The 26,690-nt window shown below is 45.5% G+C and overlaps 1 protein-coding gene across 1 annotated transcript in view; it reads right to left on the bottom strand.

Moving 5' to 3' along the window:
- The window catches only part of LOC111978781 (trinucleotide repeat-containing gene 6B protein-like), a 51,497-nt gene that overhangs the window by 13,471 nt on the left and 11,336 nt on the right, over nt 1-26,690 (bottom strand). The window contains 11 exon segments of the mRNA XM_070448644.1: nt 1,140-1,310; nt 1,708-1,836; nt 3,655-3,762; nt 4,109-4,318; nt 9,371-9,445; nt 9,624-9,820; nt 14,365-14,523; nt 22,799-23,435; nt 23,438-23,622; nt 23,625-25,769; nt 25,992-26,360. Coding sequence (XP_070304745.1) covers nt 1,140-1,310; nt 1,708-1,836; nt 3,655-3,762; nt 4,109-4,318; nt 9,371-9,445; nt 9,624-9,820; nt 14,365-14,523; nt 22,799-23,435; nt 23,438-23,622; nt 23,625-25,769; nt 25,992-26,360 — 4,385 coding nt within the window.

Raw genomic sequence — 26,690 nt, 5'->3', positions numbered from 1 at the left:
TTTTACGTAAGTATGACATAACATTGAAGGTTGTGCAATGTAACAGGAATATTTAGACTTATGGATGCCACCCGTTAGATAAAATACGTAACGGTTCCGTATTTCACTGAAAGAATAAACGTTTTGTTTTCGAGATGATAGTTTCCAGATTCGACCATATTAATGACCTAAGGCTCGTATTTCTGTGTTTTATTATGTTATAATTAAGTCTATGATTTGATAGAGCAGTCTGACTGAGCAATGGTAGGCACCAGCAGGCTCGTAAGCATTCATTCAAACAGCACTTTCCTGCGTTTTGCCAGCAGCTCTTCGCAATGCTTCAAGCATTGCGCTGTTTATGACTTCAAGCCTATCAACTCCCGAGATTAGGCTGGTGTAACTGATGTGAAATGGCTAGCTAGTTAGCGGGGTGCGCGCTGATCGTTTAACATTTCAAACGTCACTCGCTCTGAGACTTGGAGTAGTTGTTCCCCTTGCTCTGCATGGGTAACGCTGCTTCGAGGGTAGCTGTTGTCGATGTGTTCCTGGTTCGAGCCCAGGTAGGAGCGAGGAGAGGGACGGAAGCTATACTGTTACACTGGCAATACTAAAGTGCCTATAAGAACATCCAATAGTCAAAGGTATATGAAATACAAATCGTATAGAGCGAAATAGTCCTATAATTACTACAACCTAAAACTTCTTACCTGGGAATATTGAAGACTCATGTTAAAAGGAACCACCAGCTTTCATATGTTCTCATGTTCATAATTTTATTTTGGAGTAGAATGTCATTTTAAAAAGTCTCCACAACTAAGCTTCTCAGTCCTTCTACATAAAATGTATTTGGGGAGGGACCCCAAAACAATCCCCCCACTGCTATTTCTCTCTCCAGAGGAAACATTGACAGTGGCTAGAGGAAGAAGGGGTATGAACAGAGGTAGATGTCTGATAGAGCTGTAACGTCTCTAATTTGTAAAACAAATTGGTACTTTTACTGACTTGTCATAGGCCTATATAGGTATATAAAAACATTGACGTGTCAGCTAACAACGCTTTAATTAGAACAAATCTATGGTTAGTTTTGGTGTTCCTCAAGGCTATGTTCTCTGGCCACTACGGTTTTCATTCTAGAGTTGTATAGGAGTACATCTACTCACCAGCTGGAACTGAATATGGGGGGGGTAGATGCCACTCAGCATGGCGATGTGCTGGGGGGACAGCTGAGGGGGGAACACACCCCCTCCTACACCCGCCACCCCACCCACACCCCCGATTCCACCCACGCCGGCACTGGGAGGTGCCACCTGCTTCAGCATGGAACCTGGCACCTGGAACATCGGTGTTACCATGGGAACGTGGAACATAAACACAAAGCACCTTCTGTCTAGCACATTCCCTCTAATAAACAGAAAATCAGTGGTGCACTACTCATCGATTTGGTGAGGTTTTCTTCCTCCACCGAGTGAGTTCACCTAATCACTCACATTAGCTAATGATCCAGAGCAAGCTGGCAAAATAAATCACATCCCTGGAAACATGTTGCACATAAAGTTCTGACTAAGAAGCCAAAAGACCAAAAATCTATTGTTCCTGAGCAGATGTGGCATATAGACTGATTTGCACCAGGGATATTGATCAGCAAGTATTGTGAAAAAAGCTGTGAGAAAAGATTAACATTAAAACAGCTGATTACTTTTACAGTCTGATCAAATACAACAATGGTACCTGAGGCGACAGGTACTGATGAGGCACTTGCGCTCGTATCCCAGCAGACGTGTTGATGGGTGGCACACCGGGCTGGTGTCTGGACTGGGTCATCCCACCACCGCTGCCACCAAACATGTTATGACCACCCTGACAGGGGAACAGAGAGGGAGAGGGTTACAAACATGGCTGACWCTTAGACATTAAGACGGGGGAGATAAGGTAGGAAATTACAGATGAAGAGAACGGTACAACAATAAACAGGTCTCCATCCAAACTTTTTGTGAGAGTAAAGTACATGTCGGATAAAAAAAAAAGTTACGGCAGGCCTGAAACAGAACATTTGCCGGTAAACATTCTAAATGACAACAAAACACACTAGACTAGCTGGGATCGTTTTGTGTAGGTAAAATACATTTTGCGAGAAATGGCGGTGAAAATACATTTTTATTATAATAACTATCATATCGAAGTAAACTTGGAGTCACCSCATGTTATGTTGTGTGGTCCTCCCACTACGACTCGGGAAAGCACGCAGTTTGTTAGGCTACAGATTAAATAAATTATGAACTTCACAGGATGGTGAAAGTGGAAGGCGATGAGCTTGATGCTACTTTCCAATAAATATCGAGGGACTTATTCTGGTGACATGATGATCGATGCTTGGTTACTGTTTGACAAACTCGCTCTTATCCATAATAATCTCATAGACAGTGCCTTTGAAAAGTATTCAGACCACTTGACCCCACATAATGACATAGCAAAAACAGTAAAAAAAAAAAATCTTTGCTAATATATTATAAGTAAAAAAACTTGAAATACTAAATTTACTTATGTATTCAGATCCTTTGCTATGAGACTCAAAATTGAACTCCGGTGCATCCTGTTTCCATTGATCATCCTTGAGATGTTTCAAAAACTTGATTGGAGTCCACCTGTGGTAAATTCAATTGATTGGACATGATTTGGAAAGGCACACACCTGTCTATATAAGGTCCCACAGTTGACAGTGCATGTCAGAGCAAAAACCAAGCCATGAGGTCGAAGGAATTGTTCGTAGAGCTCCGAGACAGGATTGTGTCGAGGCACAGATCTGGGGAAGGGTACCAAAAGATATCTGCAGCATTGAAGGTCCCCAAGAACACGGTTGCCTCCATCTTTCTTAAAATGGAAGAAGTTTGGAACCACCAAGACTCTTCCTAGAGCTGGCACCATCCCTTCGGTGAAGCATGGTGGTGGCAGCATCATGCTGTGGGGATGTTTTTCAGCGGCAAGGACTGGGAGACTAGTCAGAATCGAGGGAAAGATGAACGGAGCAAAGTACAGAGAGATCCTTGATGAAAACCTGCTCCAGAGTGCTCAGGACCTCAGATTGGGGAGAAGGTTCACCTTCCAAACACAGCCAAGACAACGCAGGTGTGGCTTCAGGAAAAGTCTCTCAATGTCCTTGGGCCAGAGCCCGGACTTGAACCTGATCTAACATCTCTGGAGAGACCTGAAAATAGTTGTGCAGCAACTAGATCTTGATAGGATCTGCAGAGAATAATGGGAGAAACTCCCACATTTTTTGTTTATTTAAGTCAGTTAAGAACAAATTCTTATTTACAATGACGGCCTAGGGAGAGTGGGTTATTGTTCCCCTGCCTTGTTCAGGGGCAGAACGACAGATTTTTACCTTGTCAGCTTGGGGATTTGATCTTGCAACCTTTCGGTTACTGGCCCAACGCTCTAACCACTAGGCTACCTGCCGCCCCTAAATACAGGTGTGCCAAGCTGGTAGCGTCATACCCAAGAAGACCAGGCTGTAATCGCTGCAAAAGGTGCTTCAACAAAGTACTGAGTAAAGGGTCTGAATACTTTTCACAATTATTGTTAAAAAATATATAAATTAGCAAACTGATCGGGGACCAGGTTAGCAGTGAAGCAATGAACTGATGGTCTGATGGAGACAGAGGGACACAGCCTTACTTGTCTAGGGGGGATAGTGTGGCTGTAGAGGGGGGAGGGCTTGTAGACAGTGGGTGGAGAGTACTCCTCCCCAAGGCACCCATCCTGATTGGTGAACGGCAAGGGCTGCTGATCGCAGTGACAGCCAATCGAAGTAGTTGCCCAATTTGGGGGAAGCAGTAGGCAAGACAGAGGGAAGGAAGAAGGATACCAAATGATGGGGCAGGAAGAAGGATACCAAAAGAAGACGGGAAAGGAAGAAATAKAGAGAAGAAAATGTTAACGGGACAAGAGGGACTTGGAGAAGTCAGTCAGTACAGAGGTGTGCGCCTCAAATAGCACCCTATTCTCTTTATAGTGCACTACTTTTGGCCAAGGCTTACAGGGCTTGGATCAAAACTAATGTACTATACAGGGAATAGGGTGAAATTTGGGACGTATCCAGAGAGGTTTGTGATGTGTCTGAGGTACAAACCTTGTCATAAGGCCCAGGGTCACCAGGCCCAATCTCTTTGGAACCAGGTGAACGGTAGACCATCCCTCCTCCTCCCACTCCTCTCTGCCCTCCTTTACGCATCTCTCCATTGTAGTCATTCAGGCCCATCCCTCGCTTCTCTCCCTCCATTTTCTTATCCTGAGGAGGACCAGGGGCCAGGTCCAGAGGCCGCCCGCTAGGATCATCACCCTACAAACACAGCACATATCTTCACTACCACCATCAACCCCAACATAGTTATGACGTGGCGTAAAATTAACACCTGCCAAATGAGGGTGAATTGAGGTATTGGAGAGTAAAAATGTATATTTCACAAGCCACGTAGGCGGGTGGTCGATTTGCAGGGCTCTACAGTGCGAGCATTACATTCACGAATAGAAATAGGAGTAAAAAGTAAAGGATGAGCACATGTGTACGATCTGGTGGCGAAGGTCGGGTCATGCGTCCTACGAAACATGACCCGCCAAACCGCACCTCTTAACACCCGCCCTCTTAACCTGAAAGCCAGCCGCACCAATGTGTCGGAAGAAACACTGTTCAACTGACGAGTCGTCGCTAGAGCGCGATGAGCCAAGTAAAGCTCCCCCGGCCAAARCCTCCCCTAACCCGGAAAACGCTGGGCCAATTGTGCGCCGCCCTATGGCACTCCAAATCACGGCCAGTTGCGATACAGCCCGGGATCGAACCTGGGTCTGTAGTGACGCGTCTACTTAGACCGCTGCGCCACRCGGGAGGCCCTACAGTAGCTTGTTTTGAGAGTATTTCTGCGGTTATGTTGCATAGCTGCTAATCGCACAAAGAAATACGAATCTATAAACCACGTCGCGCAGCAACACTGCCTGGCTAGGGAGCTTTGTGCAGTGTGCTGATAGATTCATTTTTGGAGACTGCGCACAGGCATAAAAGCTGGTCTAATTTACTCCAAAGTCTACAAAGTGAGACTTTGTCCTCGTGTTTCTTGGCAATTTAGATTGTTTTGATCACAAGGTCGGTTGTTTTTCAATGTTAGTTTGAGTCTGCTGCTTCAACTGATAGCATCTCTCCGCTGTCTACTAGTCAGATCCAAAATCTCACAGACACACTTGAGACTTCAGTGACACCATTACCACGGTAACCTCTCGCCCTTTAACTCATCTGATATTTTGATTTAAAGACTCACGTCACAATACATTTTTTATAAATATTAGGCAGTCAGTTTGTTTTCTCCATAATTTTCAAAAAAAACTAACTCAGCAAAAAAAAACATCCTCACTGTCAACTGTGTAAATATTTGTATGAACATAAGATTCAACAACTGAGACAAACTGAACAAGCTCCACAGAAATGTGACTAACAGAAATGGAATAATGTGTCCCTGAACAAGGGGGGGGGGGGTCAAAGTCAAAAGTAACAGTCAGTATCTGGTGTGGCCACCAGCTGCATAAAGTACTGCAGTGCATCTCCTTATGGACTGCAACAGATTTGCCAGTTCTTGTTGTGAGATGTTACCCCACTCTTTCACCAAGACACCTGCAAGTTCCCGGACATTTCTGGGGGAGGGGGCATAGCCCTCCGATCCAACAGGTCCCAGACGTGAGATCGTGAGATTGGGATCCAGGCTCTTCGCTGGCCATGGCAAAACACTGACATTCCTGTCTTGCAGGAAATCACACACAGAACAAGCAGTATGGCTGGTGGCATTGTCATGCTGGAGGGTCATGTCAGGATGAGCCTGCAGGAAGGGTACCACATGAGGGAGGAGGATGTCTTCCCTGTAACACACAGCATTGAGATTGCCTGCAATGACAACAAGCTCAGTCCGATGATGCTGTGACACACCGTCCCAGACCATGACAGACCCTCCACATTGATCCCGCTCCAGAGTACAGGCCTCGGGTGTAACGCTCACTCCTTCGACAATAAATGCGAATCCGACCATCACCCCTGGTGAAACAAAACCGTGACTCGTCAGTGAAGAGCACTTTTGCCAGTCCTGTCTGGTCCAACGACGGTGGGTTTGTGCCCATAGGCGATGTTGCTGGTGAGGACCTGCCTTACAACAGGTCTACAAGCCCAAAGTCCAGCCGCTCTCAGCCTATTGCGGACAGTCTGAGCACTGATGGAGAGATTGCCCGAGTTACACCAGGAACGCACAGTTGTTGCCGTCCTGTACCTGTCCCGCAGGTGTGATGTTCGGATGTACCGATCCTGTGCAGGTGTTACACGTGGTCTGCCACTGCGAGGACGATTGTCGTGGCAGAATCAGATTTAGCTAAGTAACATAGATAGATAAGATGTTATTTTCATCATATGCTTGTGAGATACTTGTCATTAGAATGGTGCCCTTTGGACTATAGGATTGGCAGTGCATTTTCCCCTTCTGTGATAGGACTTAGTAACTTGGGGCCAGAGAGGGGAGAGGTCAGGCTTGTCTTCATAAGTCAATGTATATGTTAAACCATGTGGTGCTATGTAGAATATCAGAAGGGGAGGAGGACAGAGTGGAACGTTGTGTTCTTATGGGAATGTGTCTAACTATTCCTAAACCATGTGAAGGGATGGTGTTATTAATTGGGGAACCAGTTAGTTCTCATACAATGGCTGTACGCCAGTCACTCCCTACTTTTCTCATAGGGGGAAGGAGTTTGGCCGTGTTTGGAACCATTGTATGTCCCCTCTGAGGTTGCCCATATCTTGATCTAGTATATGACCTAAGAGGCTCACTGTCTTTTCTGAGCTTATCCAGGAGGGGGTGTATTTGAGATGGGAGTATCTCAAATGACAATTGATATATGCCATTGGATGAGGTAATGTTTTGGTAGACAAGTGAAGTATCAAGCATGAGATTTAAACCTTGTCTTGGGAGACCAAACTGAACGATGATTTATAGCTGATGCTGTCTAGCGATAGGATACTCCTCTTTCGGGTAAAGGATTCTTTGTAAGTTGAGAGGGGTGTATCTTGGCTATAAATGAAACTAAGAATTGTTTTGTAAGCACTCTCAGAGAATTCATTTATAGACACTGAATTGATCTGAGTCAAAAAAGGGCTTTGGTGAAGCTTATATACACTGCTCCAAAAAATAAAGGGAACACTTAAACACAATGTAACTCCAAGTCAATCACACTTCTGTGAAATCAAACTGTCCACTTAGGAAGCAACACTGATTGACAATACATTTCACATGCTGTTGTGCAAATGGAATAGACAAAAGGTGGACACCCCCAAAAAAGGAGTGATTCTGCAGGTGGTGACCACAGACCACTTCTCAGTTCCTATGCTTCCTGGCTGATGTTTTGGTCACTTTTGAATGTTGGCGGTGCTCTCACTCTAGTGGTAGATGAGACGGAGTCTACAACCCACACAAGGCTCAGGTAGTGCAGTCATCCAGGATGGCACATCAATGCGAGCTGTGGCAAAAAGGTTTGCTTGGTCTGTCAGCGTAGTGTCCAGAGCATGGAGGCGCTACCAGGAGCAGCCCAGTACATTCAGGAGACCGTGGAGGAGGCGCTAGGAGGGCAACAACCCAGCAGCAGGACCGCTACCTCCGCCTTTGTGCAAGGAGGTGCACTGCCAGAGCCCTGCAAAATACCTCCAGCAGGCCACAAATGTGCATGTGTCTGCTCACGGTCAGAAACAGACTCCATGAGGTGGTATGAGGCCCGACGTCCACAGGTGGGGTTGTGCTTACAGCCACAGCCGTGCAGGACGTTGGCATTTGCCAGAGAACACCAAGATTGGCAAATTCGCCACTGGCGCCCTGTGCTCTTCACAGATGAAAGCAGGTTCACACTGAGCAATGTGACAGACGTGACAGAGTCTGGAGACGCCGTGGAGAACGTTCTGCTGCCTGCACACATCCTCCAGCATGACGCGGTTTGGCGGTGGGTCGTCTGGTGTGGGGTGGATTTCTTTGTGGGCCGCACAGGCCTCCATGTGCTCGCCAGAGGTGCCTGACTGCCATTAGGTACCGAGATGAGATCCTCAGACCCCTTGGTGAGACCATATGCTGACACATGCACATTTGTGGCCTGCTGGAGGTCATTTTGCAGGGCTCTGGCAGTGCACCTCCTTGCACAAAGGCGAGGTAGCGGTCCTGCTGCTGGGTTGTTGCCCTCCTACGGCCTCCTCCACGTCTCCTGATGTACTGGCCTGTCTCCTGGTAGCGCCTCCATGCTCTGGACACTACGCTGACAGACCAGCAAACCTTTTTGCACAGCTCGCATGATGTGCCATCCTGGATGAACTGCACTACCTGAGCCACTTGTGTGGGTTGTAGACTCCGTCTCATGCTACCACTAGAGTGAGAGCACCGCCAGCATTCAAAAGTGACCAAAACATCAGCCAGGAAGCATAGGAACTGAGAAGTGGTCTGTGGTCACCACCTGCAGAATCACTCCTTTTTTGGGGGTGTCTTGCTAATTGCCTATATTTCACCTTTTGTCTATTCCATTTGCACAACAGCATGTGAAATTTATTGTCAATCAGTGTTGCTTCCTAAGTGGACAGTTTGATTTCATAGAAGTGTGATTGACTTGGAGTTCTTGTGTTTGTTTAAGTGTTCCCTTTATTTTTTTGAGCAGTGTATATATTAAAGATGTACTTTATAAAATAACTGACTTGTGTGTGTTGGCTTCTCTTTATTGAGTAATACAGGAAATTACCACGACACGATCAACTGTCCGTTCTGTCTCCCTGTAGCGCTGTCTTAGCATCTCAACGTACGGCAATTTATTGCCCTGGCCACACCTGCAGTCCCCATGCCTCCCTTGCAGCATGCCTAAGGCACGTTCACGCAGATGAGCAGGGACATCTTTCTTTTGGTGTTTTCAGAGTCAGTAGAAAGGCCTCTTTAGTGTCCTAAGTTTTCATAACTGTGACCTTAAATTGCCTACCGGCTATAAGCTGTTAGTGTCTTAATGACCGTTCCACAGGTGTATGTTCATTAATTGTTCATGGTTCATTGAACAAGCATGGGAAACAGTGTTAAAACCCTTTATAATGAAGATCTGTGAAGTTATTTGGATTTTTACGAACTATCTTTGAAAGACAGGATCCTGAAAAGAGGACGTCTTTTTTTGCTGAGTATATCTCGCCATCTACCTGCCAGGTGTATGGACCAAAAAGTAAATTTTAGGCCCTGCTTGGCATAACATCCTCATTGTAATAACTACAACAAAACATCTCACTATGTCCAGTATCTCAAAACACAACCTACGCCTGCCCATGGACCCTAAACCTTGTATTTGCTCTGGAACTTACCAGGAGCCCCATGTTCGAGAACTGTTTGTTCATGGGGTTCATCCAGGAGTCTCCTCCTCCACTCTTCAATGGAGCCTGAGACAAAAACATACAGATATAACATTTCTGGCAGTAGTTTTTTGTTCTGGCACAAACATTGTCAAACAAATAGTCATCTTCAAACCAAAAGACCTCATCAAAAATCCAACTCCTATCAAGTATTTGAATGAGGCAACAACCAAACAAACCACCCCCATTGTGAATGCTTTTCTACCTTGTTGGGCTTCTTGCCCCCGTGACCTTGGCCCCAGCCCCCACTGTTGTAGGAAGAGTTGCTACCCTGGGAACCAGCGCTGCTCCACACCCCTCCACCTCCCTCCTCCTCTTCCTCCCAGCTGGAGTGACGAGAGGCCGCCACAGAGCCCTGGTCACCCTCACCCCAGCTTCCTTCTTGCATAGACTTTGAACCTGCTAGGGATATAACAATGAGTAGCATTATTACACCATAAGAACATAATACCATATTAACAAAATGCTGTGTTATGATGACAATGCAAATCTGTGACTGTCTGGATATTTTGGGAGACAAAACCATGTCACTCTGCAAGGGTGACTCGTCACACAGCTACGCTTATGACATACAGAGCACTTGGAAAGTATTCAGACCTTCCCTTTTTCTACATTTTGTTACAGCCTTATTCAAATCAAACTTTGCCACATGAGCTGAATACAATAAGTGTAGGCCTTACTGTGAAATGCTTACTTACAAGCCCTTAACTCTTCTTGAACTGCACGTTAAGAACATTTACCAAATAAACAACAGTAAATAAAATAATAAAAAGTAAACAAAAAAACATACAGGGGATACAGAGTCAGTGTGCGGGGGTACAGGTTAGGTCATTTGTAAATGTATGTAGGGAAGAAGTGACTACGCATATATAATAACAGTGAGTAGCAGCAGTATACAAAACAAATGAGTGAAAGAACCGCCAGCATTCAAAACATCAGCCAGGAAGCATAGGAACTGAGAAGTGGTCTGTGGTCACCACCTGCAGAACCATTCCTTTATTGGGGGTGTCTTGCTAATTGCCTATAATTTCCACCTTTTGTCTATTCCATTTGCACAACAGCATGTGAAATTTGTCAATCAGTGTTGCTTCCTAAGTGGACAGTTTGATTTCACAGAAGTGTGATTGACTTGGAGTTACATTGTGTTGTTTAAGTGTTCCCTTTATTTTTTTGAGCAGTATATATATATATATATACACACACACATTAGATAAAATAATAATAAAATTGGCCGATTAAATCGGTATCGGCTTTTTTTGGTCCTCCAATAAATCAGTATCGGCATTGAAAAATCATAATCGGTCCACCTCTAGTTTGGACCATGATAGAGCGTTGGTGACGTGGACACCAAGGAACTTGAAACACTAGACCCGCTCCACTACAGCCCCGTTGATGTTAACTTCTTTGGGACAGGGGGGCAGTATTGAGTAGCTTGGATAAAAAGGTGCCCAGAGTAAACTGCCTGCTACTCTGTCCTAAAAGCTAGAATATGCATATAATTAGTAGATTTGGATAGAAAACACTGAAGTTTCTAAAACTGTTTGAATGATGTCTGTGAGTATAACAGAACTCATATTGCAGGCAAAAACCTGAGAAAATCCAACCAGGAAGTGGGAAATCTGAGGTTTGTAATGTTTCAACTCTTTGCCTATCCAAGATAGTGGAAATGGGATCATATTGCACTTCCTAAGGCTTCCACTAGATGTCAACAGTCTTTAGAACCTTGTTTGATGTTTCTACTATAAAGGAGGGGGAAATGAGAGGGTATTGAGTCAGAGGTCTGGCAGAGTGCCACGAGCTGGTCACACGCATTCACATTAGGTAGCTTGCGTTCCATTGCATTTCTGAAGACAATGGAATTCTCCGGTTGGAACATTATTGAAGATTTATGATAAAAACATCCTAAAGATTGATTCTATACTTAGTTTGACATGTTTCAACGAACTGTAATATGACTTTGTCTGAACATTCGCCTGGACCTGCCAGCGCGTCGTCAGTTTGGATTGTGACTAAACGCGCAAACAAAAGGAGGTGTTTGGACATAAATGGACTTTATCGAACAAATCAAACATTTATTGTGGAACTGGGATTCTTGGGAGTGTCATCTGATGAAGATCAAAGGTTAGTGATTCATTTTATCTCTATTTCTGCTTTTTGTGAGTCCTCTCTTTGGCTGGAAAAATGGCCCTGTTTTTCTGTGGCTATGTACTGACCTAACATAATCGTTTGGTGTGCTTTCGTCGTAAAGCCTTTTTGAAATCTGACAACGTTAGCTGGATTCACAACAAGTGTAGCTTTAAATTTGGTGTATTGCATGTGTGATTTCATTAAAGTAAAATTTTTATAGTAATTTATTTTGAATTTGGCGCTCTGCATTTTCACTGGATGTTGGCCATGCGGGACGCTAGCGTCCCACATATCCCAGAGAGGTTAATGAGGCCTGTTCAGCCCGCCTTTGCCTGTAGTCCACGATCAGCTCCTTTGTCTTGCTCACACTGAGGGAGATGTTATTGTCCTGGCACCACACCACCAGTTCTCGGACCTCCTCCCTATAGGCTGTCTCAGCGTTGTCGGTGATCAGGCCTACCACTGTCATCAGCAAACTTGGTGTTGGAGTCGTGTTTGGCTATGCAGTTGTGGGTTAACAGGGAGTACAGGAGGGGACTAAGTACACACCCCTGAGGGGCCCCAGTGTTTTTTTTATTGCACCTTTATATAACCAGGTAGGCTAGTTGAGAACAAGTTCTCATTTGGCCAAGATAAAGCATAGCAATTCGACACATACAACACAGAGTTACACATGGAATAAACAAAACATACAGTCAATAATACAGTAGAAAAATAAGTCTATATACAATGTGAGCAAATGAGGTGAGATAAGGCAGAAAAAGGCCATGCTGGCGAGGTAAATACAATATAGCAAGTAAAACACTGGAATGGTAGATTTGCAGTGGAAGAATGCAAAGTAGAAATATAAATAATGGGGTGCAAAGGAGCAAAAATAAATAAATAAATAAATACAGTAAGGGGAGAGGTAGTTGTTTGGGCTTAATTATAGATGGGCTATGTACAGGTGCAGTAATCTGATCAGAGTGGCTGACGTGTGGTTGCCTACCCTTACCACCTGGGGGAGGCCCATCAGGAAGTCAATGATCCAGTTGCAGAGGGAGGTATATAGTCCCAGGGTCCTTAGCTAAGTGATGAGCTTTGTGGGCACTATGGTGTTGAACGCTGAGCTGTCGTCAATAAACAGCATTCTCATAGGTGTTCCTTTTGTCCAGGTGGGAAAGGGTCGTATAGAGTACGATTGAGATTGCATCTGTGGATCTGTTGGGGCGGTATGCGAATTGGAGTGGGTCTAGGGTAACCGGGAGGATGCTGTTGATGTGAGCCATGATCAGCCTTTCCTGACTTCTTACGTGAGTACTACGGGGCGGTATTCATTTAGGCAGGTTAACTTTGCTTCCTTGGGCACAAGGACTATGATGGTCTGTTTGAAACATGTAGGTATTACAGACTCAGTCAGGGAGAGGTTGAAAATGTCAGTGAAGACACTTGCCAGTTGATCCACACATACTTTGAGTACACGTCCTGGTAATCCACCTGGCCCCGTGGCTTTGTGAATATCTTGCTCACATCGGCTACCGAGAGCGTTATCACAGTCTTCCGGAACAGCGGGTGCTCTCATGCATGCTTCAGTGTTGCTTAACTCAAAGCGAGCATTAAAGGCATAGCGGGTGKGTTATCACAGTCATCTGGTAGGCTCGTGTCACTGGGCAGCTCGCGTCCGGGTTTCCTTTTGTAGTCTGTAATAGTTTTCAAGCCATGCCACATCCGATGAGCGTCAGAGCCGGTGTAGTAGGATTCAATTTGAATCCTGTACAGCATTGAAGGTCCTCAAGAACAAAGTGGCTTCCATCATTCTTAAATGGAAGAAGTTTGGAACCACCAAGACTCTTAATAGAGCTGGCCACCCGGCCAAACTGAGCAATCGGGGGAGAAGGGCCTTGGTCAGGGAGGTGACCCAGAACCCGATGGTCACTGACAGAGTTAAAGAATTCCTCTGTGGAGATGGGAGAACATACCAGAAGGACAACGATCTCTTCAACACTCCACCAATCAAGTCGTTATGGTAGAGTGGCCAAACCACACTCCTCAGTAAAAAGGCACACGACAGCCCACCTGGAGTTCGCCAAAAGGCACCTAATGGTCTCAGACCATGGGAATCAAGATTCTCTGGTCTGATAAAACCAAGAATGAACTCTTTGGCCTGAATGCCAAGATCACGTCAGGAGGAAACCTGGCAACATCACTACGGAGAAGCATGGTGGTGGCAGCATGCTCTGGGGATGTTTTTCAGCGACAAGAACTGGGAGACTAGTCAGTATTGAGTGAAAGATGAACGAAGCAAAGTACAGAGAGATCGTTGATGAAAACCTGCTCCAGAGCACTCAGGATCTCAGACTGGGGCGAAGGTTCACCTTCCAACAGGACAACGACCCTAAGCACACAGCCAAGACAACGCAGGCGTGGCTTTCGGACAAGTCTCTGAATGTCCTTGAGTGACCCAGCCAGAGCCCAGACTTGAACCTGAGCGAACATCTCTAGGGAGACCTGAAAATAGCTGTGCAGCGACACTTCCCATCCAACCTGACAGAGAAAGAGAGGATCTGCAGAGAAGAATGGGATAAACTTCCCAAATACAGGTACACACACACACACACATTCAAACATTCCTAAAAACCTGTTTTTGCTTCGTCATTATGGGGTATTGTGTGTAGATTGATGTGGGAAAAAACTAATTTGTACATTTTAGAGTAAGGCTGCAACGTAACAAAATGTGGAAAAAGTTATAAAGGGTCTGAATACTTTCCGAATGCACTGCACCTATAGTTAGACAATCAGCCATCATATCTTTGAGGATTTACAGTAGTCAGTTCCCTTACCAGATTTGATGGGGTTGGGTGAGGGGTTTCCCCAGCCAGAGGTGGTCTTCCCAGGGTCTTCCCAGCCGGTGGGGGTCTCAGTAGGTTTCCCCCAGGCTGCAGTGCCGTTGTCCACCGGGGGGTCCGAGGGAGAGCCATCGTCCCAGCCGGACGATGGACCTACACACAGGAAAACAATGGGATCAATCCATCAGTGAGTGGTTTGTTTGATTTATGTACTCTATAGGTTTATGAAAAAGTGTAACGTTCCATTTGTAAAGGGTTTATATTAACGTTATTAATGGTTAGTCATTTGTAAATGCATTATAAAACATTAATAAATGGGTTATAGTAGTGCTATAGTCAGTGCTTGCCAAATAGTGAGCAACTATTTACCTCCAGCTATTAAATGCATATAATATTGAACCCTTATGTATCATAATGGAACATTATTATTATGTTCTTTTTTTGTATTTTACCCCCCTTTTCATGATATCCAATTGCGATCCAATTACGATCTTGTCTCATCGCTGCAACTCCAACATGAACCGCCAAACCGCGTTTCTTAACACCTGCCCGCTTAACCCGGAAGCCAGCTGCACCAATGTGTCGGAGAAAACACAGTTCAACTGACGACCGAAGTCAACCTGCACAAGGAGTCGCTAGAACGCAATGAGCTGAGTAAAGCCCCCCGAGCCAAACCCCCCCTAACCCGGACAATGCTGGGCCAATCGTGCACCGCCCTATGGGACTGCTGGTCACAGCCTGGGATCGAACCCGGGCCTGTAGTGATGCCTCAAGCACTGCGATGCTCTGCCACGCAGGAGGCCCTATGCAACCTTATTTTCAATGGTTGCAGTTACACAATTTTTATTTTCTCACTTCGGTGTGATGCATCGTTTCTCTTTCCCAGGAACAGAAATGGTTGGTTTTCAGATCAATGGTCAACTCCCATGATGTGTCTTGCTCCACGTTTAAAACCCTGATGATTTTTGGTCAATTTAGCCATTTATTCCATCTGAAGATCTCAAGCCATATTATTGGCGTGTTTCACTGGTTTCTGAGAAATTACCTACTTTGTGATACAGCATCTGCACATGTTCGAATCTGCGCTTGAAATAAATACCTGGGACGTGCTCAGAATTTTGTGTTGATACTGACAATGTGACAGTGATTTGTGAAGAATCAGGATGGACGTGGCTATGAGAAGTGTGCAAAGGCCAGACAGAAGAGATTACGCAAAATAAACATTAACAAGATAAATGTAATTTTTCCCTTTTGGATACATAATTTCTGATGGATGATTTAACTTGCTGCCCAGCTAGCTAAGTAGCATCTCTGTAGCTAGCTAGCATTAGGTCAAACCTAAAATGGCTTTATAAATATAAGAATTCAGCTAGTTGATTTAGCATGAGATAATCTTGGGCATGATATTGTTAACTAGCTAAGTTGTTCACCTTTGCTGGCTAGTTTGCTGTGATAACTAGCTAACCCCTTTAATTGGTGGTCGCTAGTGAAGTTTACATACACTAAGTTGACTGTGCCTTTAACTTCTCTAGGATAGGGGGCAGCATTTTCACGTTTGGATGAAAAGCATACCCAAATTCAACTGCCAGCTACTCATCCCCAGAAGATAAGACATGCATATTATTAGTAGATTTGGATAGAACACTCTGAAGTTTCTAAAACTGTTTGAATCATGTCTGAGTATAACATAACGTATTTAGCAGGCGAAACCACGAGGACAAACCATTCAGATTTTTTTTTTTGAGGTCACTCTTTTCAATTAGTTTTCATTGGGAATACAGATTTCTAATTGACCTTCTTGCAGTTTCTACCGCCTCCACTGGATGTCAACAGTCTTTAGAAATTGGTTGAGGGTTTTTCCTTTGTGTAATGAAGAAGTACGGCCATCTTGAACGAGGGTCACTTGTTGTGTACTGCTTGTTAGAGGCGCATGACCAGAAAGCTAGCTACAGTTTGTTTTAATCCTGTATTGAACACAGATCATCTCGTTTTCAATTTTATCGATTATTTACGTAAAGATATACCTAAAGTTGTATTACAAAAGTAGTTTGAAATGTTTTGGCAAAGTTTACAGGTAACCTTTGAGATATTTTGTAGTCACGTTGCTCAAATTGGAACCGGTATTTTTCTGGATAAACGCGCCAAATAAATGACATTTTGGATATATATCGACGGAATTAATCGAACAAAAGGACCATTTGTGATGTTTATGGGACATATTGGAGTGTCAACAACAGAAGCTCGTCAAAGGCATGAATTATATTTTTATTTCTGCGTTTTGTGTCGCGTCTGCAGGGTTGAAATAAGCTTATCTCTTTGTTTACTATGGTGCTATCCTCTGATAATAGCATCGTTTGCTTTCGCCGAAAAGTCTATTTGAATTCTGACATGTTGGCTGGATTCACAACAAGTGTAGCTTTAATTTGGTATCTTTCATGTTTGATTTTTAATAGTAATTTATTTGAATTTGGCGCTCTGCATTTTTACTGGCTTTTCAACGAAAGAAAATAAAATCTGAATGTACACTTTTGGAATTACAGTAACACTGCAATGCTCTCTCACATATCCCAGAGAAGTTAAACCGCTTTGAAAATTCCATAAAATTATGTCATGGTTTTAGAAGCTTCTGATAGGCTAATTGACATCATTTGAGTCAATTGGAGGTGTACCTTCGGATGTATTTCAAGGACTACCTTCAAACTCTTAAGGTACCACGTRCATCTGTACAAACAATAGTACGTAAGTATAAACACCATGGGACCACACCGCTCAGGAAGGAGACGCGTTCTGTCTCCTAGAGATGAACATACTTTGGTGCGAAAAGTGCAAATCAATCCCAGAACAACAGCAAAGGATCTTGTGAAGATGCTGGAGGAAACAGGTACAAAAGCATCAATATCCACAGTAAAACGAGTCCTATATCGACAACCTGAAAGGCCGCTCAGCAAGGAAGAAGCCACTGCTCCAAAACCGCCATAAAAAAGCCAGACTACGGTTTGCAACTGCACATGGGGACAAAGATCGTACTTTTTGGAGAAATGTCCTCTGGTCTGATGAAACAAAAATAGAAATGTTTGGCCATAATGACCATTGTTATGTTTGTAGGAAAAAGAAGGATGCTTGCAAGCCGAAGAACACCATCCCAAAAGTGAAGCACGGGGGTGGCAGAATCATGTTGTGGGGGTGCTTTGCTGCAGAAAGGGCTGGTGCACTACACAAAATAGATGGCATCATGAGGCAGGAAAATTATGTGGATATATTGAAGCAACAACTCAAGACAGGAAGTTKAAGCTTGGTGACAAATGGGTCTTCCAAAAGGATAATGATCCCAAGCATACTTCCAAAGTTGTGGCAAAATGGCTTAAGGACAACAAAGTCAAGGTATTGGAGTAGTCATCACAAAGCCATGACCTCAATCCTGTAGAAAATGTGTGGGCAGAACTGAAAAAGCATGTGCGAGCAAGGAGGCCTACAAACCTGACTCAGTTACACCAGATCTGTCAGGAGGAATGGGCCAAAATTCACCCAACTTATTGTGGGAATCTTGTGGAAGGTTACCCAAAACGTTTGACCCAAGATAAACAATTTAAAAGCAATGCTACAAATACTAATCGAGTGTACGTAAACTTCTGACCCACTGGGAACGTGATGAAAGAAATAAAAGCTGAAATAAATTTCTCTACTATTATTCTGACATTTCACATTCTTAAAATAAAGTGGTGATCCTAACTGACCGAAGACAGGGCATATTTACTYGGATTAAATGTCAGGAATTATGAAAAACTGAGTTTAAATGTATTTGGCTAAGGTGTATGTAAACTTCTGACTTCAACTGTAGAAGGGGACCATGAGACCCAATGTTGTATTTTAAATAGTTAATATCTTGTCAATTTCTAAGCTGACTTGTAAAGTGGAGAAAGACACCACCTGTTTATCTGAATTAGTTAGGCTACGCACTGTATCAATGATAGGCTACATGAGTCACTGCCATTATCTCCCACCCCAATGTATCATATTAAATTACATTTTTGTTCTTACTATGTATTGCATGTTTGAGATTATATGCTGTTATGTTTCCAACTCACGAAATGGCCACAAGGTTTCCAKATTTTTTAAGCTATATTMTTTAGAAGTTAAATATTGGTAGGCCAAACACATTAATAAATGTGACTCATTTCAGAAAACTAAGCGCATGTCACTATTTCACAGGAGCGCCATTTGAATGTAAACAGCATTTTTMGGCAAAAATTCCTTCCTGAACATGTGAACTTTCATGTGCCTTAATAACAAACGTGTATGCCATCTACGAATACAAATAAAATTGTTAAAATTACAAGCAGAGTGGCTTAGCCATTCCTTCCAGCTAGCCATGGTTGGCTGAGATAATGAGTGGGCTGGACATGCTGAGAGATGAGTCTGCCATGTAGCACGCCTCTGTCTATAATATGAGTCAGCATGTGTAGTTAATCCTAAAGAGGCTTTATTTTTATTTATATATATATATATATATATATATATATATATATATCACGTAGTACAACTGCATAAGTATTGCTCTCCACCTTCTGGAGGACTGAGTTTTGAAATCAGTGGAATTAGGAGTATGATAGCTAAGGATAAAATTCTGGCGTTTGATTGCAAATATGCAGATGGAGTCAAAAAGAACACAGAAAGCTTTGGATTACATCTTCAAACTAAGGACAAACATGGCATCTGCGACAGAGGGAGAAGCGTCCATCCATGTATACGGGTAATTTCCGGTTTTACAAGTTTCAAATTGTCAGGTCTTTTTCATTTCAAGTTAGTGTTCTGTTAGCTAGCAAGCTAACGTTAGTCTAGTTAAATATAGGTTAAATAAACAAATTTAAAAAAAACATGAGTTGGGATTATGGGGTTCATTGTTTAGCTAGCTAGATGTCTAAACAAGAGACTCCAATATGCAAGTAACTATTTCAATAGAATATTTGATGTTACTGTGACAACTGTCGATAGATGTAGTTGGTAAATTCGCTCTGGCTATCTACTCCGATTTCAGAGCACTCTCGTCCGAATATGCAAGAGAGCAGAATAACCGACGAATTTCCGAACGCTCAACACCTGTTGAATACGGCCAATGTCAGTAAACGTTTGCAAAAAAAAAGCTTAATTAAATTGTTGCCAGCAGCACAGCTGCAGTCACCAACGCTCTGGATAACCAGCTCTGCTAGGGCGAGTAAAATGGTCAGAGTAAGCGGTTCTCATGTGTCAAAGTAGCTAGCAAGCTAGCTAATGTTAGCCAGTTAGCTTGGGTGCTTGACTGCTGGTAGGTCAGAAGGCTCGGATCAACCCTACTTTTAGGCCAGAGCGTTCAGTGTGCGCCCCGAGAGTTAAACACTACGAATTTACAAACGGCCAATCTGACAACGCTCTGAGTTTACGAACGCCCAGAGCACTCTGGCACTCGAGATTGAATTTACAAACACACCCGTAGTATAAACCAGTCGTTAGTCTTGAAATCTGTTTGTTTTAGTACATAGCCTCACATGTGAATCCTTAACGAGATGGGTGCAGCCATTCAAAGGCCATTTTGTCAAAAGTGAGGTTTCAAGTTTATCAACTTTCAAAGCAGAATTACTTTCCCATTGTTCCTCAACTGTAGTGTATGATATTTAATTTTCTAGCTCTGAGTCTAATTTTATCCAATGTAATAAACACAATTTCAAATTTTGCTACATAAGACTGAATCAAGCCGGTCAGTCATAAATGGTCAGTAGGTTCCCACTTTCTTTAAAGATATATTTTTAGCAGTTATAAAATGTTGGTAACTCATTTGTTAATGGTCAGTGGATTGTCAAATCTATACAACAGGTAGACCTTACTGTGAAATTCTTGCTTACAAGCCTTTAACCAACAACGTCGTTAAGAAAAATAACAATAACGAGGCTATATACAGGGGGTACCGGTACAGAGTCAATGTGCGGGGGTACAGGTTAGTCGAGGTAATATGTACATGTAGGTAGGGGTAAAGTGACTATGCATAGATAATACGACAGCGAGTAGCAGCAGCTACTTTGCAAATAGTCTGGGTAGCCATTTGATTAACTGTTCAGCAGTCTTATGGCTTAGGGGTAGAAGCTGTTAAGGAGCCTTTTGGACCTAGACTTGGCCCTCCGGTACGCTCGCTGTGCGGTAGCAGAGAGAACACCGCCTGGTATAGGGCCATACACACTACCCTCTGTAGTGCCTTGCAGTCGGATGACGAACAATAGCCATAGCAGGCAGTGATGCAGTCAGGATTCTCTCAATGGTGCAGCTGTAGAACTTTGAGTATCTAAAGACCCATGGCAAATATTTTCAGTCTCCTGAGGGGGAATAGGCATTGTTGTGCCCTCTCCATGACCGTCTGCGTGTTTGGACCATGATAGTTTGTTGGTGAGGTGGACATCAAAGTAAGTGGCATAAGGTATACTTTTAGCAGTTACGTTGATAACTAATATATCAATGTTTATAGGTCTGTCACATATAAAGTATATATATATTTTTAAGAGAGAAGATTCAACACTTTGTTAAACATGTTCAATCAATGAATGGTGGGTATGAAGACCAAAACATTCAAAGTTATGACAGGATACCTCCTCTACTGTTTCACGAAGAAATGGTACTACGGTTACCATTTCACACCAGGGCGTTCACCATACTTGGGACTATCACAGAGAAGTGGTAAATGTGTTAATATAATCTGGTAAGCGGTAATATGTTAGGAATGATGATTGAATAACATCCTGGATGTAAATTTGGCTAGGGATCAGGGTTTCAAAGGTGGGTCAAGACACATCATGATTACCAACATCTTCTGTTCCTGGGACAGAGCAACAATGGATCACACCCAAAAGTGGGGGGGAAAAGGATTGGTCAAATGTGCAACTATTGAAAATAAGGTCTTATAAGTGTTTGTAAGTGCATTTATAAAATGGTTAATAACTAGAGGTAAATATTGGCTCACCATTTGGCAAACACTGACCAGTTATTGCACTATTTTACCCAATGCGATGTGACCGTTTAGTAAATGGTTTATAATTAGGGATGTTAACAGTTAACCATTAATAGGAAAATACATTTGACCAGTCATGCTTATCGTATAGGTTAATTTGCATAATTTGGTGGAATTCAATTGCCGCATGTGTATTTCCGTTAGTCATCTTATTTATCACATGCATACAGAGCCTAGTTTGAGGAGCGGCGTAGCCTACCACCTGTCAGACAGCGCCAGAGCAGCTCCTCACAGGAGTACAACCTGCTTTTGTAAGCCCAGTCATTGCACAACAAATAACAATTCTAAATGCAATCATGTGTTAAAAACGTTGACGAACACGATTAAAAAGGGAGCCATTTCTATTTCTCAACTCTCAATTAAAGCATGCTTCTCATTTGAGTATATAGGCTATAGTCAACAGTAGGCATGCCACCAGTGTGTCACCCACCACTTTGCAATGTGAGCTTGAGGCAGTTATTTGAAAGCGGAACATTTTTACTTTACTTCAAATAACGAGGCATGTCTTACCTTGCTTCAAAGTAGCCTTGCAAAAATCCATCCATTGAAACATTGAGGCAATTATTTTAGAAAGACTTCCTGATGCCATTAACCAGCATTTCTAAACTGTTCTATTGGTTTTCATATCAACTTTCTTTCATTGTCCAAAAGTCAACGGCACAATCCTTGTCATATTGGCAACACATCCTAGTTGTTGTTACAGATTCCCCATCTTGCTACATTTCTAACGCAGATTTTCATGTCTGTCACATATGGAACAGCTTACATTAGGTACGCTGTTTAGAACGGTGTTTCTAAATTGCGGGAAATTACTTTTTATTAGCAGCTTCATTACAGGAGTTGCATGTTCAATCATAGGCTGTAGCATTTTGTCTGTAAGACAATACGCTTGTAATTGTTGAATGTTCCATTAAGCGCTTAATGAAAAATGTCCGGAAAAGGTGAAGGGAGAGGTTTCACTTGCGGCAAAATCTGTCTAAAACAAGACAAATGCGTTTGTGTCGCCTGCCTTCCAGCCTTGGGACGACTACCATTGTTAGGGCGGTAAAATAAGCATCTTAACATTATATACACATCGCTTGATAGTATTTTCTGTTGGTCATGTCATTTTACTGTTTGAAGAAAATGTACCCGTTTGTTAACCAGTTAATGAGGGTCCGTTAGTCGGCAGCAAAATTGACCAAAATTTGAATCCCTATTTCTGATGCATTTACAAATGATTAAATAATGATTAATAACATAATAACCCCTTTACAAATGGAACCTTATGGTAAATTGTTACCATAAGGTAACGCATGTCTACAAAATAATAGGCTACATCTCGTATTCACACATCAATACGAACAGCTCAGAATCATCATAAAGTATAGCACATTAGCCCAACAGCTAATCTCTTACCCATCCCTGGAGCTTTCCCAGGGTTGATGTCCCTGCCTCCCATCCCAGTGGGCTGCCTCCCAAGCACAGAGTTTATGTCCCTGCCTCCTATCCCAGTGGGCTGCCTCCCAGGTCCAGGCTGCTGTAGAGCTGGTGGCCCCTGCTGCTGTTGGGTCGGTGGTCCTGCTCCCTGCCCCTGCATTTCTGGCTGATGACCAGCGGGAGTGCCATTCTTCTCCCACAGGTTGACAGTCTTGTTATTAAACTGGCTGGGGTCTCCCCAAGCCGACGTCCCATCGTCAATGTCCATCTTCCGGCTAATGAATTGCGGTGACGGTTCCTCCCACCCACTGGACTCTGGCCCTTCCCCTCCCCCAGGGCCACTGGGGTTGGGTCCGGCAATCCAGCCCGAGCTGCTTTGGTTCTGGTGCTGAGGGCCCGGTTGTCTCACCCAGCCCCCCCCTCCTCCAGGTTCCAGCGCTTGTTGCGGTGGGGGCTGCTGGGGCTGTGATTGTTGTTGCTGCTGCGGTGCCATGGCGCCTTTCACAGACGCCGTCTGGCTGTTTGGCATCGGTGATGGGTGCATCTTCCCACCTCCACCCCAACGCCCCTGGTGGGGTTTGGTACATCCCATGTCCCCCCCCACCCCTCCTCCCCCCACGTACCTCCTGCCCCCCAGGATCTCCTCGGGGCTCCCTCGTCCCAGCTACCCCACGTACCCAACTTCTGAGTCTCCCCCACGGAGTTACCTCCACCTCCTCCTTTCCTATCCTCTCCCCATCCTCCACCGCTGGATTTAGGCTCTCCCCAGTCTCCCCCACCCCTGTCCCTCTGCCCACCCCACCTCCTCCATCCCGCCCCATCTCCTTCCATCCTCCTCCTGTCCCCTTCTCCTCCTGGCCGCCTCCCCAGCCACCAACTCCTCCTCCACCTTGGTTACCCTGTTGTCCATTATCTCCCCACCCTCCTCCACCACCTCCTCTATTGCGTTCCCTCCCACCACCCCACTCCGACCCTTCGTTCCCCCATCCTTTTCCTTGACTCTCCCCTGGTCCTACCCCACCCCAGCCTCCTGTAGGCTTCCCCTGGCCTGGTCCAAGGCCACCGCCTCCTACCATACCCGCTCCAGTGGTCATTGACCCAGATTGAGTGACGCCAGGAGGGTTTCTCATGTTGGAGCCTAGGGGAGGTGGTCCTTGGTTGGGCATGGAGTTGCTGCCACTACTGCTGCCGTTGTTACCAATCTCCCAGCCCTCCCCGGAGCCACCAGGGGTCCCCAGGGAAGGGTTGGAGTTCAGGTTGGAAGCTGAGCCAGGGAGAGGGGTAGGAGCCATTGGATCAGTAGTTGTAGCAGAGCCAGTGGAGTATTGAGAAGATGGACCTATGGGAGGTGGAGCGTTTTGGGATGACGCAGACGACCCAGACCCTCCTTTTCCTGGTTCTAGGTCCCAGGCCACGTTCTGTCTGATCTGGGTCTGGCCCCAGCCCGTGTTGGAGAGGACGCGCGGGTCCAGGTCACTGCGGCTCAGCATTGCCTGTAAGGCCACGTCAGGGTTGGGCGGCGGGGGGTGGGAATACCGGTGGTGACCGTACCCGTGGTGCTGATTGCCGCTGCCTCTGGAGTTTCCCCCACCGCTGGATGAATGACCTCCTCCTCTACCGCCCTTGCCTCCCCCCCACTCCCCTGTGTCCCCCCCTGCCCCTCCGTCCCCCTTCTGATTGTCCCAAGCTCTTGTCGTAGTGGTGGATGTTGTCAGAGAGGAAGAGGCGGCAGGGGGGTTGCTGCCCCCACTGCTGCTGCTGCTACTGCTGCTGCGGCCTCCGACACCACCAGCCTCCCCTCCTGGATTTCCACCTCCACCCATCCCACCTGAATTACCTCCCCAGTCTCCAACTGAAGACCCTCGCTCTACTCCTGCAACCCCTCCCTGAGATACCCCGGGGGTTTGAGTGCTACCCCCACTTCCAGCGCCCCATGATTTCCCTCCACTACCCCCCTGCGCGCTGTACTTCCACCCCGAGCCTCCACCACCCTCAGCAGCTCCCCCTTCCCAACCATCAGTCCTTGAGGCACCCGTTTTGGAGTTAGCAGCAGGGAAAGGCTGGCCTCCCCAAGAGGAGGATGAGGTTTGGGAGGCAGCGAGGTTCTCTCCACCATTGCCTCCTCCCCCACAGTCTGTATCGGCTCCCTCCCCTGTCCCCACGTTTTTTGGTCCTGCTCCGGTCTCCAGTGCCGCTCCACCCCAACCCCCATCCGACGGGTGCTCTCTGTCTCTGGATTGCATTTGGTGAAGTTGGTGCTGATGAGCGGATTGATTCACAGCTAGAGGTGGGTTCCCCAGACCCGGGGCAGAGAGACACCCAGCCAGGCTCTGGAGAAGGGAAGGGGGGGGGGCACCCTCAGAGGAAGCTGCCCCAGCCCCATCCTGCTGCACCAGGGCAGGCCAGGCGGAAGGGTTGGCATTTGGGTTGAAGTTGGCACCAGGGATCACCCCACTGCCACCAAGGGAGCCATCAGGGCCCACTGGCAGAGGGGAGGCTTTGGGAATGGAGGGCAATGATGCCCCTGGAGGACCCTGTGAGGCAGCAGATCCCCACACCACACTGACGGACAGCATACATTCATTGGGCATTGAGAACGAGGAAGTGGGTGATGGGGGACTGCCAGGATCGCCACCTTTCCACGAGGCACTGCTGTTCGGCACTCCACCACCGCCCTCACCCGACGAAGCACTACCACTTCCTGTCCCCGAAGCTTCACCTCCTCCTGCTCCGTTCCCGTCGCCAACGGCAATGCTAGGCCATTCCTCCAGGTCCGAGCCGTCCACGATGACCTTCTCCCTGCCCTGAGAGGGGGGAAGGCTGCCAGAGCCAACCCCCCACGTGGAATTTGCATAATTGGAAGAAGTAGTAGAAGAAGCAGCGATTGATGAGGAGGATGAGGTGAGGGGCAGTGAGGGTGCAGCTGGACCCACATAGCCTGGACTAGAATCTGAACGGGAAACATAAAAGGCACATTATTAAAATGGAAGGTTAAATAAACATCTACTGTTGCCCAATTGTATAAGTCTTGGACACAGAAATAACTTCTTTTTTTTTACCAAAACATTATACAAAGAATGAAATAGGAAGGTATAGGATTCACTTTTAAAGTATTTGAACAGAGTCTAAACTTGCATGATGCTCCATGTTGGGACTCGTTCCAGACACCTACCTGAGGCAGCAGCCATGGTTGCATTGGGGCAGTCTCCCCCTCCTCCCCCTGGCCCGGTGCCTCCCCCCAGTAGCATGGAGGACAGCGGCGGCTGGCCCCTCTTCAGTAGCACTTTGTGGTCTTGCTGGCAGCGGAATCGCGGGGGCACTTCGCGGGGCATGTAGCGCTGGGAGGCCTGGGTGCCTGCTGCGGGGGGCTGTCCGTTGGCCACCGCCGGCCGCTTCGCATTGTTCCCACCCTGGGGGGGGGCGACGCCTGCAGCCGCGGTGGCAGGGGAGGGGGACGCCGAGGGGGTGGGTCCAGGGCTGGGAGAAGCAGAGCTGGGGGCAGCAGGAGACTGGGTGGACGAGGGCTTGGTCAATTCTGGCACTGCATGACGAAGGAGAAGAGAGTTATAGAAGTCATTAAGGTGCATAGAGGAAAGAAATAGTGATGTGAAATTCAGAGGAAATGTCCTGACGGATAATAAACAGTGTACAAAACATTAAAAACACCTGCTCTTTCCATGACAGACTGACCAGGCGAATCCAGGTGAAAGCTATGATCCCTTATGTGACTTGTTAAATCCACTTCAAAATCAGTGTAGATGAAGGGGAGGAGACAGGTTAAAGAAGGATTTTTAATCCCCGAGACAATCGAGATGAATTGTGTATGTGTCATTCAGAGTGTGAATGGGCAAGACAAAAGATTGAAGTGCCT

This window comes from Salvelinus sp. IW2-2015, linkage group LG18 (assembly GCF_002910315.2).
Source record: "Salvelinus sp. IW2-2015 linkage group LG18, ASM291031v2, whole genome shotgun sequence".
NCBI classification, from domain to species: Eukaryota; Metazoa; Chordata; class Actinopteri; order Salmoniformes; family Salmonidae; genus Salvelinus; species Salvelinus sp. IW2-2015.
This window is presented reverse-complemented; position numbering and strand designations above follow the sequence as displayed.